At 34.3% G+C, this 15,952-nt stretch overlaps 1 protein-coding gene across 1 annotated transcript in view; it reads right to left on the minus strand.

The window, feature by feature from the left end:
* Positions 1 to 594: 594 nt before the first annotated feature.
* NUP35 (nucleoporin 35) overlaps positions 595 to 15,952 on the minus strand; it is a 63,962-nt gene continuing 48,604 nt past the window's right edge. Inside the window, exons 5-9 of the mRNA XM_036879456.2 lie at positions 15,159 to 15,300; positions 4,668 to 4,737; positions 3,773 to 3,901; positions 2,543 to 2,707; positions 595 to 1,248 (exon numbers count right to left, since the gene is read on the minus strand). Coding sequence (XP_036735351.1) covers positions 1,171 to 1,248; positions 2,543 to 2,707; positions 3,773 to 3,901; positions 4,668 to 4,737; positions 15,159 to 15,300 — 584 coding nt within the window. The 3' untranslated portion in view covers positions 595 to 1,170. The remainder of the gene's footprint in view (positions 1,249 to 2,542; positions 2,708 to 3,772; positions 3,902 to 4,667; positions 4,738 to 15,158; positions 15,301 to 15,952) is intronic.

Below are 15,952 nucleotides of genomic sequence, written 5' to 3' on the forward strand. Positions count from 1 at the left end.
ATCTAATTAATCCTCTCTGGATCTAACTTCTAGGATATGAGATAAAACAAGTTATACAAGACAGCAATCAAACTCAGTCTGTGGAACACTCTATAGCAACACACATGATTGTTTCAACAAGTCATCTGTGTTGGACAATGGAAAAAAGGAGGGGAACTAACTCTCAAGATATTCCAAACACAAAACTACCAAATATAGGAAGTATACCTAGTCTACTCAGTGATTCAAACAAATCAATGGTGAATACATTTGTTGGAGATATTTGGGAAATTTAAAAATGGACTGCATATTAGATATTAAGAAAGTGTTAATTCTGTTAAGTGTGATACTGACATTGTAATTACATATGAAATGTTCTTTTTTGCTACATCCACAAGTATTTAGATTAAAATGACATCACATCTGAGATATGCCCTAAACAAAACGGGGGGAGAAGAAACAAGTATGGCAAAATACTAACGGTTATATGATCATTAAAGCTGGATTACAGGTTTATGGAGGAAAGTTCATGGCATATTTTCTCTATTTCAGCAAACACTGTGAACATTTGTAATAATAAAATAAAAAAATAATCACTACAAATTATGTTCAATATATATATAATTGACATAGTTTATTATCAAGAAATTTTAGTAGGTTTTTAAAAAGACTATTTTGGTTTTAGAATACTGAAAAGTTGACAATCCACTACAGGACATATACAAACAAGGATAATTAAAATATTAAATACCACCTAAGTTAAAAGACCATAATCCAAATTAGTAATTATAATCTCTGTGTCTTATTATAGGCAACTGCACATGTACCCTTCATGAAATCACCCCACCCACTCATGAAGACTATGAAGCCTCACCGACAAATTCAATTATATCACTTACAGTAATCACTGTTGCATTTTTTTGTGCTTAAGCATGCACTATCACAGAAAGCACAAAGTCCTATTCAAAGGATTTTGTTTCTTTAAAATGTCTATCAAGCATCTTTTAAAGTGTGAGCTACAAATATGCTATATCCTTGAAGAAAAGGACTTCTAAAGGATGGGAGATAGCTATCCAATACTGCCAAGAGTGGTTATATAACTAACCAAATGAAACCCAGCAGTACTCTGTTAACTCTGTTTTAGTGTAGCAGCCTCTTCCTCTCTTGTTTGAGTTCTTAGTTCTTAGTATACTACCAGCCGAACATGTAATCCATTGCTTTCGATACAAGACTTTCATCTTTTTTTGGCGTTTGTCTGTCAGAAATAACCTATTAAAAAACACATATAATTGTTAGGTTATGGTTTCTTCAGTGTCATAGTCAATTTTAGAGTTAATGGCTAATTTAAAAGGACCAAACACTAAAATGCATTTGGAGCACTAAATTGTACATTTAAAGATTAAAATATGGATTTAGTTAGAATATCCGTATGCTTTTAAGAATGGCAAAATCTTACTCCTTTGGCAAGGCAAATTATATCTGCTCCTTAAATTAGGAAACAACAAACAACACAAAAGCTACAAGAGATGAGGGCTTTAAAAAATTGGATAAAAAAAAAAAACCTAAAAGAAAAAAAATTTCTAGGAAAATCTCCAAATTTCAGGCAGAGTCAAATTATCTTCCCTACTAAAGCACAGGTGTTTTTCTATTTGCTGCTTTGGAGCCCATGTCTGCCACTAGGGAAGTTCAGAATTCTGTGGTGAGCAGGCTGATGCCCCTTCCCCCACTTGCTGATGTGGCGGGAATGGAGAACAAAGAACATCCTGTTTACGCATTCCATGAGCAACTGAAGGAGCCCTGCTGTGCCTACCTTTGCCCAGCTACCGCTGACGTCAATACTGTGCTTGATTGTCTATTGGATAATGCTATTTCCTGGAATATTGTGCCTTCTTTGCTGTATAAATACTCTGGACTCTAATAAAGCTTTGCTGGTGACGCGCAGGAGCATCAGCCCTCCCAGTTCTTTCTGTCTTTGTTTTCTTCGCCCCCCTTCTGCACTTCAGGACCTGCTCGACTCAGCGCGGCGGGACCGCGTCAGAATTCATGGCCAATTAAGGGACAATAACACACTGAATCAGAGTCATAATACTTCCACCATTCTTCAATGAATAGTAATGAACTTTTAAACGTATTGAAGTCAGAAATTTTGAGATGGGAGCTAGTCAATGTTTTCTTTTGATATCAAAGCTACTCCAACTGAGGGTCTTCATTTGTGATGCCATCAGATATAGTTACCAATTCAATAGGGTTTTAATATTACTGCCTCATGCCAGAGATATTCCTGAGAAACCTTTTATGTATGCAAACACAGAAAAAAATAACAAATACAAAGTTTTAACAAATGGCAAAGAAATTTTTTAAAAAATCAAAGCTAAGTTTCCAACCAGCCAAAATTCTAATTTTTAAAATAGTAAATTTAAGACTAAAAAGTTTACAGGTTTCATCAAGGCTAGCACTTCAGTAGGAAATATTTAATGGCATACAAATCAATCCAATGATAAAGTTAAACAGGCTATACACCTCCACCTTTAAAGTAATCCGTTTTATCCATTCACTAAAATACCTGATAGTCACTAGTAGAAGCTTTATATGCTGTAGCCAGAGGTCTCATTGTAGAAATCCTAGGAGTATTTCCAGGTTGGGTTGGTGTACCTAAGGTTTTGATTGGTGGTGTAAAGGCTAGAGATGGAGATGGTAAAGCACACCTGTCACCGTTTTCCATAACACTCTGGAGAAATAAAGATAAAGAACTTCTCTGTTTATAAACGTAATACATCTTAACCCACTCACAAAGAAACTTCATTAAAAAAGGCATACTTTATTTGATCTGATCTACTTTTCAAATAATTTTAGGCTTGTAAAACAATTTATGCTTCTTAGCTATTATTTGAGATTTAATGTTCAGTCAGAAATCTCACTTCACTTCAGTGACCTCAAACATTCTCAAGACAACAATAAACTCATAAGAAGAATCTCTTAACCAACACTAAGAAAAATCAGCAAGGAAGAAAAAGAATTCTGGGGTACATCTGCAGGGGAGGGGAAAATCAAAGTCTATTGCTATTTAGTACCCAATAATCCCAACTTTTCCTCTAGCCTCTGCAAACATCTGTTACAGCACAATGTAATAATTATACAACTACACAGTGACCCTAGATTATAAGAACAGGAGCCATTGTCTGCTTTGTGCACTAATGTGTGTACACAAGCACCCAAGCATAGTGCCTGGTAGGTAGTAGAAGTTCAAATTTATTTACTTAAAGAATGATCATGATGATTTTACAAGCCACAGAGAAAAGCTTAAATTGTGCCTTGTATTATTTTTTAAGTATTTACATATACATTAATTTTAAAATTATTTCAAAATAAAAATGACTACTTAAAAGCTTCAGTCATTTAAAAGTTAACTCTCAGTTACCATTCATGTGAATATTTCACTGTGAAATAGCACCATTCCTTTAAAGTGTTTAAAGAATGTGATGTTGCTCTGCACAAGAAACAGATAATAAATTAAGAGACCTAAAGTCTAGGCTTCACCTTTAATAAATCTGGATGTTACCTAAGTCCTCTTGGCCTCTATATCCGTAAAATGAAGTGGTTGGGATGGATTATTGTTAAATTCTGAACCTGGTGACTAAACATCTCTGACATACCATACTACCAGCACTTAACATCATCACATTTACAAACTAAGATACATGTGAAGCAATGTAAAATAACTACCACTATTAATACTTAGACTTCTTCTATTCATATAGATTAAGCAGTTTTCCTTGCATCAGCAATAACTTACTTTATCTATACATGGTTTCACACCAATCATTATGGACTCTCCAAAAATCCTCCCATCTTTGCTTAAGGCTTTCCGGGCCTGCAGTTTAGACTGATAATGAATGTGCATCCAATTTCCAGTGTTAGACATCTGCAAAGAATGAAGTCATCTCTTAAAATATGAAATACATAAAATCTAAACTTAATTAGTTCTATTAGAAAATACAAATACATGAAGATAAACCTGTTTCCACTTTTTATTGATGCCCTGTAAAAGTGATTACTAGGATTCAACAAAAATTCTATTAAACAATTTCAATAATCTCTATCTAGCTCTTAATTCTCTAATATAAAGAATATGTGGCAAATATTCTCAGAAAGTAAAGTAACTCTCAAAAGATAATTGTTTCTTGCAAAAAAGTCTTAACAACTCTTCCTATATTTTAAAAAGCTCTACTCCAATCTGATTATCTTAGGAGTTAAACAGTCCATCTCTAGTAACAGAAAAAAGATTGATTTATAACTTGTACAATGTAAAATAATTCTTTTAAAAAAGCTCTCTATGGGCTAAAAAAAACCCTAAGAATTCTAAATCAGGAACTTCTCCCTCTTCCTTTAGCCCCAATAAAACAAATTCAAATTGGAATACAGTAATAAAATATTTGGAGTAATCTACCTTTTATAAGGCTCCGTGAACTATTTTAAAAGAGAGCGAAACCTGAAACTCTCTTTCTTGATTCTTTCTTTTCTCAAATACTATGCAACTTCATCCTTCCAGACTCTAAAAAACACATTCTATGGAAACTTTAAAAACTCTTTCAGTTGGAAAAAAGCCAAAATTCAGCAGCCAAGTTTCCCCCAATTCACAGCTTAACTTTCCTCAACCTAATGCTTCAATTGAAAGAGTTAAGACTTACCACATGTTTTAAGATATTCCCATACTGCGCAAATTGTAATAATATATAAGAAGCAGATGCTTGAGGAAACCTGAAAAAAAAATGTTTCCAAGTCAACTTCCACAATATATACAAAACACCAAATTTAGAAGTATTTCAAGATAAATTACCCTCAAATGTCAGGTATTAATAGATCCCCTGATCATCCTGTTTTCTCCAATATCAGCTAAATCCATCACTGACTATCATCCAAAAAGCAAACATGTAAAAATTAAATTTGACTCAGCCATTCTTCACTATCCCTAGATTACAGCTCTATAAAATTCAGTTACAGATGTGAACATAATTTATTTTATACAGGTACAGTGTGTGAGAAATATTTAGGTATACTATGGTTATTAAAGGGGAAAATCTTAAATTATATAGTCACGATTACATATTGAGTATCACCTGAAAATTCAGAAATTAGTCCTGAGACAAAAAAGAAGTCAGTTATCAATATCAATGGTATAGAAACACTTAAAGGATAGCTTCCAAAATTTTAATAGCCATATCTCTGTATGGGAAAATTCTGAGAGATTTTTACTTTCTTCTTCTTTATAAATTTATGTATGGTTTGACTATTTTATAAGATATTTTTAATTTTATAGTCCAATTTTTTCAATTTTCAATTTGAAAATCTGGAGTTTACTTAACCAGTAGCTTCAGTTATCTGGAGCTTGGATTAGAACCTTAAAGAAAAAAGTCCAAGTAACAAAAATAATTGAGAAACTGCATGCATTAAAATATATTAATTATTCCTATCCAAGAGCATGGGATGAGTTTCCATTTCTTAGTGTCCTCTTTAATATCCCTTAAGAGTGTCTTGTAGTTTTCAGGGTATAAAGGCCTTTTACTTCCTTGGTTAGGTTTATTCCTAGGTTTTTCATTCTTTTTGATGCAATTGTGAATGGAATTGTTTTCCTGATTTCTCTTTCTGCTAGAGTTCATTGTTAGCTTATAGGAAAGCAATAGATTTCTGTGTATTAATTTGGTATCCTGCAACTTTGCTGAATTCAGATATTAATTCTAGTAGTTTTGGAGTGGAGTCTTCAGGGTTTATTATGTACAATACCATGTCATCTGCAAATAGTGACAGTTTGACTTCTTTACAAATCTGGAGGCCTTGTATTTCTTTGTTTCGTCTGATTGTCAAGTCTAGGACCTCCAGTACTATGTTGAATAAGACTGGGGAGAGTGGGCAACCCTGTCTTGTTCCCAAACTTAGGTGAAAAGCTTCACCTTCTCACTGTTAAGTATGATGTTGGCTGTGGGTTTGTCATATATGGGCTTCATTGTGTTGAGGTACTTGCACTCTATACCAATTTAGTTGAGAGTTTTTAACATGAATGGATATTCAATTTTGTCGAATGCTTTTTCAGTGTCTATGGAGATGATCATGTGGTTTTTGTCCTTTTTGTTGATGTGGTGGATGATATGGATGGATTTTCCAATGTTGAACCATCCTTGCATCCCTGAGATGAATCCCATTTGATAATGGTGTATGATCCTCTTCATATATTTTTGAATTCAGTTTGCTAATATTTTGCATCTACCTTCATCAGGGATGTTGCTAATATTTTGCATCTATCTTCATCAGGGATGTTGGTCTGTACTTTCCCTTTTTTGTGGGGTCTTTGCCTGGTTTTGGTATTAGAGTGATGCTGGCTTCATAGACTGAGTTTGGAAGTATTTCCTCCTCTTCTATTTTTTAGAAAACTTTAAGGAAAATGGCTATTATGTCTTCTCTATAAGTCTGATAAAATTCAGCGGTGAATCCATGTGGCCTGGGAATTTTGTTCTTGGGTAGTTTTTTGATTACCGATTCAAATTTCATTGTTGGTACATAGTCTGTTCAGATTTTCTGTTTCTTCCTTGGTCAGTCTTGGATGGTAGTATTTTTCTAGAAAGTTGTTCATTTCGTCTAGGTTATCTAGTTTATTAGCATATAGATTTTCATAGTATTCTCTAATAATTCTTTGTATTTCTGTGGTGTCCAGCATGATTTCTCCTTTCCCATTTCTGATTCTGTTCATGTGTGCAGATTCTCTTTTCTCTTAATAACTCTGGCTAGGAGACTATTTTGGTTTTTCTGCAAAAAATGAGCTCTTGGTTTCATTTATTTTTTCTAATGATTTATTCTTCTCAATTTTATTTATTTCTTCTCTGATCTTTATTACATCCTCCTTCTGCTGACTTTGGCCCTCATTTGTTCTTCTTTTTCCAGTTTCAATAATTGGGACTTTAGACTATTCATTTGGGATTGTTCTTCCTTCTTTAAACAGACCTCGGTTGCTATACACTTTCCTCTTAGAACTGCCATCACTGCATCCCACAGAAGTTGGGGCTTTGTGCTGTTGTTGTCATTTGTCTCCATATATTGCTTGATCTCTGTTGTAATTTGGTCACTGATTATTTAGGAGGGTGTTGTTAAGCCTCCATGTGTTTGTGAGCCTTTTTGTTTTCTTTGTACAATTTATTTCTACTTTTATACGTCTGTGATCTGAGAAGTTGGTTGGTAGAATTTCAATCTTTTTGAATTTACTGAGGCTCTTTTTGTGGCCTAGTATGTGGTCTATTCTGTAAAACGTTCCATATACACTTGAGAGGAATGTTCATCCTGCTGCTTTTGGGTATAGAGTTCTGTAGATGTCTGTTAGGTCCGTCTAGCTCTAGTGTGTTGTTCAGTGCCTCTGTGTCCTTACTTATTTTGTCTGGTTGATCTGTCTTTTGGAGTGAGTGGTGTGTTGAAGACTTCTAAAATGAATGCATTGCATTCTACTTTTTCCTTTAATTCTGTCAGTATTTGTTTCACATATGTCAGTGATCCTGTGATGGGTGCATATATAATAGTTATATCCTCTTGATGGACTGACCCCTTTATCATCATTTAATGTCCTTCTTTAACTCTTGTTACCTTCTTTGTTTATAGTCTATTTTCTCTGTTACAAGTACTGCAACACCTGGTTTTTTCTCCCTATTCTTTGCATGAAATATCTTTTTTCATCCCTTCATATTAGTCTGTGTATATCTTTGGGTTTGAGGTGAGTCTCTTATAAACAGTAACAGATGGTCTTAATTTTTTGATCCATTCTATTACTCGGTGTCTTTTGATTGGTGCATTCAGTCTGTTCACATTTAAGGTGAATATTGATAGATATGTACTTATTGCTATTGCAGGCTTTGGACTCATGGTTACCAAAGGTACAAGGGTAGCTTCTTTACTATCTAACCGTCTAAGTTAACTCTCTTATTAAACTGTTATAAACACAGTCTGATGATTCTTTATTTCTCTCCCTTCTTTCTCATTCTTCCTCCTCCATTTTTTATACGTTAGGTGTTTTATTCTGTGCTCTTTTGTGTTTCGTTGACTCCTTTTGTGGATAGTTGATTTTATTTTTTGCCTTTGTTAGTGTTTGGTTGGTCTGCTTTCTTTGCTGTAATTTTATTTTCTCTGGTGACATCTGTTTAGCCTTGGGAGTGCTTCCATCTAGAACAGTCCCTTTAAAATATCCTGTAGAGGTGGTTTTTGGCAGGCAAATTCCCTCAACTTTTCCTTATCTAGAAATTGTTTAATCCTTCCTTCAAATCCAGCTTGGGGAAGTTTCCAGCAATTATTTCTTCAAAGACACTTTCTATCCCTTTTCCTCTCTCTTCTTCTTCTGGTACCCCTATAATATGAATATTTTTCTGTCTGGATTGGTCACACAGTTCTCTTAATATTCTTTAATTCCTAGAGATCATTTTATCTCTCTCTCCCTCAGCTTCTCTGTATTCCTGTTCTCTGACTTCTATTCCATTAACAGTCTCTTGCACCTGGTCCAAGCTAGGGAAGGAAATGGTGTCTCAGACCATGGAACTCCACAGACCTCCTAACACAAGGCACACAAGGAGGATAACACCAAGACATATAATAATTAAAATGGCAAAGATCAAAGACAAACACATAGTATTAAAAGCAGCCAGAGAGAGAGAAAAGATCACCTACAAAGGAAAATCCATTAGGCTACCATAAAATTTCTCAGCAGAAACCTTACAGGCCAGAAGAGAATGGCATGATATATTCAATGCAATAAAACAGGAGGGCCTTGAACCAAGAATACTGTATCTAGGAAGATTATCATTTAAATTTGAAGGAGAGATTAAACAATTCCCAGATAAGCAAAAGTTGAGGGTATTTACTTCCCACATACCATCTCTACAGTGTATTTTAAAGGGACTGCTATAGATGGAAGGGCTCCTAAGGCTAAACAGATGTCACCAGAGAAAATAAATCCACAGGAAAGAAAGTAGACGAACCAAATACTAACTAAATGCAAAAAAAAATCAGCTATCCACAAAATCACGCAAGAGAAACACAAAAGAGTACAGAATAAAACACCTAACATATAAGGAGTGGAGGAGGAAGAATAAGAAGGGAGAGAAATGAAGAATCATCAGCATGGGTTTACAACAGCGTAATAACTGAGTTAAGTTAGACAGTTAGATAGTAAAGAAGCTACTGTTGAACCTTTGGTAACCATGAGTCCAAAGACTGCAATGGCAATAAGTACATATCTATCAATAATCACCGTAAACGTAAACGGACTGAATGAACCAATCAAAAGACAGAGAGTAACAGAATGGATAAAAAAGCAAGACCCATCTATATGCTGCCTACAAGAGACTCACCTCAAACCCAAAGACATACACAGACTAAAAGTGAAGGGATGGAAAAAGATATTTCATGCAAACAATAAAGAGAGAAAAGCATGTGTTGCAGTACCAGTATCAGACAAAATAGACTTCAAAACAAAGAAAGTAACAGGAGTTACAGAAAGACATTACATAATGATAAAGGGGCAGTGCAACAAGAAGATATAACCATTATAAATATCTATGCACCCATGACAGAAGCACCGACATATGTGAAACAAATACTATCAGAATTAAAGGAAGAAATAGGATTCAATGCTTTCATCTCAGGAGACTTCAACACACCACTCACTCCAAAGGACAGATCAACCAAACAAAATAAGTAAGGACACAGAGGCACTGAACACACTAGAACAGATGGATCTAACACACATCTACAGAACTCTACAACCAAAGGCAGCAGTATACACCTCGTTCCCCAGTGCACATGGAACATTTTACAGAATAGACCACATACTAGGCCACAAAAAGAGCCTCAGTAAATACAAAAAGATTGAAATTCTACCAACCAACTTCTCAGATCAGAGGTATAAAGTTAGAAATATATTGTACAAGAAAACAAAAAGGCTCACAAACACATCGAGGCTTAATAACACCCTCCTAAATAATCAATGACCAAATTACAACAGAGATCAAGCAATATATGGAGACAAATGACAACAACAGTACAAAACCCCAACTTCTGTGGGACACAGCGAAAGCAGTTCTAGGAGGAAAAGTACATAGCAATCCAGGCGTATTTGAAGAAGGAAGAACAATCCCAAATGAATGGTCTAAAGTCACAATTATTAAAACTGGAAAAAGAAGAACAAATGAGGCCCAAAGTAAACAGAAAGAGGGACATAATAAAGATTGGAGAATAAGTAAATAAAATGCGAAGAGTAAAACAATAGAAGAAATTAATGAAACCAAGAGCTGGTTCTTTGAGAAAATAAAGAAAATAGATAAATGCCTAGGCAGACTTATTAAGAGAAAAGAGATCTACACACATGAACAGAATCAGAAATGAGAAAGTAAAAATCACGCCGGACATCACAAAAATACAAAGAATTATTAGAGAATACTATGAAAATCTATATGCTAACAAACTGGATAACCTAGATGAAATGAAAAACTTCCTAGAAAAATACAACCATCCAAGACTGACCAAGGAAGAAACAGAAAATCTAAACAGGCCAATTACCAGCAACGAAATTGAATTGGTAATTAAAATGCTACCCAAGAACAAAATTACCGGGCCAGACAGATTCACTGATGAATTTTATCAGAAATTTAGAGAAGACATAACACTCATTCTCCATAAAGTTGTCTAAAAAATAGAAGAGGAGGGAATACTTCCATACTCAGTCTATGAAAGCCAGCATCACTCTAATACTAAAACCAGGCAAAGACCCCACAAAAAAAGAAAAGTACAGACCAATATCCCTGATGAACATAGATGCAAAAGAACTCAACAAAATATTAGCAAACTGAATTCAAATATACATCCAGAGGATCATACACCATGATCAAGTGGGATTCATCTCAGGGATGCAAAGATGGTACAACATTTGAAAATCCATCAACATTATCTACCACATCAACAAAAAGGACAAAAACCACATGATCATCTCCATAGACGCTGAAAAAGCCTTTGACAAAATTCAACAACCATTCATGATAAAAACTCTCAACAAAATAGGCATAGAGGGCAAATACCTCAACATAATAAACCCAATATATGTCAAAAACACAACCAACATTATACTTAACAGCGAGAAGTTGAAAGCTTTTCTGCTAAGATCAGGAACAAGACAAGGATGCCCACTCTCCCCACTGTTATTCAACACACTACTAGAGTTCCTAGCCACACCAATCAGACAGCACAAAGAAATAAAAGGCATCAAAATTGGTAAGGAAGAAGCCAAAGTGTCACTCTTTGCATATGATATGATATTGTACATAAAAAACCCTAAAGATTCCACTCCAAAACTACTAGAACTAATATCTGAATTCAGCAAAGTTGCAAGATACAAAATGAATACACAGAAATCTGTTGCTTTCCTATACACTAACGATGAACTAGCAGAAAGAGAAATCAGGAAAACAATTCCATTCACAATTACATCAAAAATAATAAAATACCTAGGAATGAACCTAACCAAGGAAGTGAAAGACCTATACCCTGAATACTGTAAGACACTCTTAGGAAAAATTAAAGAGGACACTAATAAAGGGAAATTTATCTCATGCTCCAGGATAGGAAGAATTAATATTGTCAAAATGGCCATCCTGCCTAAAGCAATTGACAGATTCAGTGCAACCCCTATCAAAATACCGACAGCATTCTTTAACGAACTGGAACAAATAGTTTTAAAATTGATATGGAACCACAGAAGACCCCTTATAGCCAAAGCAATCATGAGAAAGACAAATAAAGGAGGGAGAATCTCACTTCCCAACTTCAATCTCTACTACAAAGCCACAGTCATCAAGACAATTTGGTTCTGGCACAAGGAACAGACCCATAGACCAGTGGAACAGAATAGAGAGTCCAGATATTAATGTAAGATTATATGATCAATTAATAAATGATAAAGGAGCCACAGATATTCAATGGGGTAATGACAGCCTCTTCAACAGCTGGTGTTGGCAAAACTGGACAGCTACATGCAAGAAAATGAAACTGGATTATTGTCTAACCCCATACACAAAAGTAAACTCAAAATGGATCAAAGACCTGAATGTAAGTCATGAAACCATAAAGCCTTCAGAAAAAAACATAGGCCAAAATCTCTTGGACACAAACATGAGCAACTTCTTAATGAACATATCACCCTGGGAAAAGGAAACAAAAGTAAAAATGAACAAGTGGGACTATATCAAACTAAAAGCTTCTGTACAGCAAAGGACACCATGAGGAGAACAAAAAGACATACTGCAGTATGGGAGAATATATTCATAAATGACATATCCGATAAGGGGTTGACATCCAAATTATAAAAAGCTCACGCACCTCAACAAACAAAAAGCAAATAATCCAATTAAAAAATGGGCAGATCTGAAAAGACATTTCCCCAAAGAAGAAATTCAGATGGCCAACAAACACATGAAAAGATGCTCCACATCACTACTCATCAGGGAAATGCAAATTTAAACCACAATGAGATATCACCTCACACCAGTTAGGATGGCCAACATCCAAAAGACAAACAACAACAAATGTTGGCAAGAAGTGGAGAAAGGGGACCTCCTACACTGCTGGTGGGAATGTAAATTAGTTCAACCATTGTAGAAAGCAGTATGGAGGGTTCCTCAAAAAGCTCAAAAAAGAAATACCATTTGACCCAGGAATTCCACTTCTAGGAATTTGCCCTAAGAATGCAGGAGTCCAGTTACAAAAAGATATATGCACCCCTATGTTTATCACAGCACTATTTACAATAGCCAAGAAATGGAAGCAACCTATGTGCCATCAGTAGATGAATGGATAAAGATGTGGTACATATACACAATGGAATATTATTCAGCCATAGGAAGAAAACAAATCCTACCATTTGCAACAACATGTATGGAGCTAGAGGGCATTATGCTCAGTGAAATAAGCCAGGTGGAGAAAGACAAGTATCAAATGATTTCACTCATATGTGGAGTATAAGAACTAAGAAAAAAACTACAGGAACAAAACAGCAGCAGACTCACAGAACCCAAAAATGGACTAACAATTACCAAAGGAAAAGGGACTGGGGAGGATGGATGGGAAGGGACAGATAAGGGGGAAAAAGGGGTATTACGATTACCACACATAATGTAGTGGCTGGGGGAGGGTGTCACGGGAAAGGCAGTATAACACAGAGAAGACAAGTGGTGATGCTATAGCATCTCAGTACGCTGATGGACAGTGACTGTAATGGGGTAATGTGGTGGGGACTTGATAATGTGGGGAGTCTAGTAAGCATAATGTTGCTCATGTCATTACACATTCATGATACCAAAATATATATATGAGTAAAACATACAGTAAAACAGCATTCAGGACTGGAATTTTATTTTATATTATAGAAGTGTAGATATAAGATTTCTAAGCCCAAAGAAAAACAACAAATGAGGCAAGATGCATACAAAGCAAAGCTAAAAAACCAATAAAAATGAAAGAAAGAAATAATGGTTACAAGTGAGAAGAGGAGATACTTGAGAAATAATACATAATTCAAAGACTCTAGGACCACTTTAAGTAGAAAGTTTCCAGTATCCTATAAAAGAATTACCCTAAAACAATCAGTTATATTTCATGATAACAATGAGTTAGCAGGAAATAGTTAAAATTATCAAAGAACATACATATTTTAGATGTACTTCCCTATAAATGATCAAAGTAAAAATATTTATTCCTTGGAAGAAAATGTTTCAGCTCTTGCAATTAAACTCATAGAGGTACTAAAACATAAAACCAAAAGAAAATAAATAGTTGGGAAAGTTTATCACAGAAATGCTGAAAAAGACTAGCAGAAATACTTCAAGTAATTTATCCAATTAATAAGGGATCTTAAAAGTAACATCATTATTGAAAAGCAGACTTGGGAGTTGTCATCCAAGTTCACAATCACACAGCCATTTCATGAGAGAATACAAAAATTTAAACACACACACAAAAATATAAAGCCAGCCCAGTTGCTACGGATATAGGACTGAATCTGGGCTTTCATGAGAACAAGGAAAAGCAAAATCCTGCTTTAATTTACACACAGAATCTCTGGAAGGTTAAACAAAAAACAGGATGCAATTATTGCCTTAAAGGAGAGACTTGTACCTGGGGACCAAAATGGGAAGGAAAACTTTTCACTGTATACTCTTACATATTCTTTTTAATTTTTAAGTAAATTTAACTAAGTGTCATACATTTGAATAAATAAATTGAATTCACTAACATCTACTGTGCACTGTTTTTCCTTCAAGCTCATGCATTTTTATATTTTTTACCCCAAAACTAAATATACTAAGGTGCAATATTAACATGACCTATTAAACTTAAAAAAAAATAACCTGTTAGTATAATGTAAAAAATCACACTCTTAAATCACCATACCTGAGTTTTTGCTGAAGCCTTACTAGTAACTAGACATAAACCTTTTAACAAATAACTCAATCTGTGAATACCTCAGATTCCTCATCTGTAAGTAATATAATACAATCTCTAAGTCACTTTAAAGAACTTTTTGGGATCTAAAAATCCACTCTAAATGCATCCAGGACTATCATGCAGGATTTCTATTACTATTCAATATTTGACTATAAAGTATGTGTGCATGCATGTGTGTATACATATATATACACACACACAAACATACAAATGAAATTCCATTTGTTAGTTCCAGAATGGTTAAGTCCACTATAAGCAGAGAAACAACCACTAGACAGAAAGGAGCTTCCTATACCCAAAGGGCCAACCTTGTTTCCATATCCAGCAAATACAATGAAGAGAAAACAATCTGAGAAAAGGCAAACAGATAAATGATGAAAAAACTATAAATAAATATTGAACACTAGTTTAATAGTATCCTGAAGTGTTAGGGTGATTTGTACCAATGTTTGTCACTTACTCTCAAATACAATAACAAAAAAAAAGATGAACTAAAGAAGATAAAACAAATACAGCAAATTGTTAACAATGCAGAATCTAGGTGGTAGATATACTGGAATTAGCCGTGTACTTATTTTAATTGTTTGTAGATTTGATAATATTCGTTATGAACTTAGGTAGAGGTTTTTTTTTAAAGGTAAATGATCTAGAAATCTTACCCAAATACAGTCACCCAAGTGTCATCAAGGTGGTCTTCAGAAGTCAGAGAATCTCCTTGAGTATAAAAAGGATCCAGCTGGGCAGGAGATAATGTTGTCTTTCGTGGTTGACCAATGTTTGCTGGACTAAACACACTTTGTCCTATATTGCATTTAATAAGTTAGTTACAATATAAAAATTTTGATTTATTTTAAATAAAAGCTCTTATTTTAAAATTAAACACTGTGTTCTAAATTTCTTTAAATGTATTAAAAGTTGGCAATTGTATAAATAGTTCAACATACACAAATATGGTAAATGATAATTTTATTTACAATAATGTACAATCTTAAGAAGTCATTAATAATTGGGCATAATTTATGGTTTTGCAAATGTTTTACTTTATCACCAATTATAAACTTGCTAAGGATTTTATTAATTTCTGGTTAAGCCTACACCAGAAGGATCTCCAGTCAATTTAAAGGACTTATGCTGTTTAACACTCCACTTACATCAATGGACAGATCATCCAGACAGAAAATAAATGAGGAAACAGATGGACTGAACAATACATTAGATCAGATGGATTTAACAGATATGTACAGAACATTCCACCTAAAAGCAGCAGGATATACATTTTTCTCAAAAGCACAAGGAACATTCTCCAGAATACATCATATATTAGGCCATAAAAAAAGCCTCAATAAATTCAAAAAGATGGAAATTTTATCAAGTATCTTATTTTACAATGATATGAAATTAGAAATAAATTACATGAAGAAAACAAAAAAACCCACAAATACATGGAATCTAA

The sequence above is a fragment of the Manis pentadactyla genome, chromosome 6 (assembly GCF_030020395.1).
Source record: "Manis pentadactyla isolate mManPen7 chromosome 6, mManPen7.hap1, whole genome shotgun sequence".
NCBI classification, from domain to species: Eukaryota; Metazoa; Chordata; class Mammalia; order Pholidota; family Manidae; genus Manis; species Manis pentadactyla.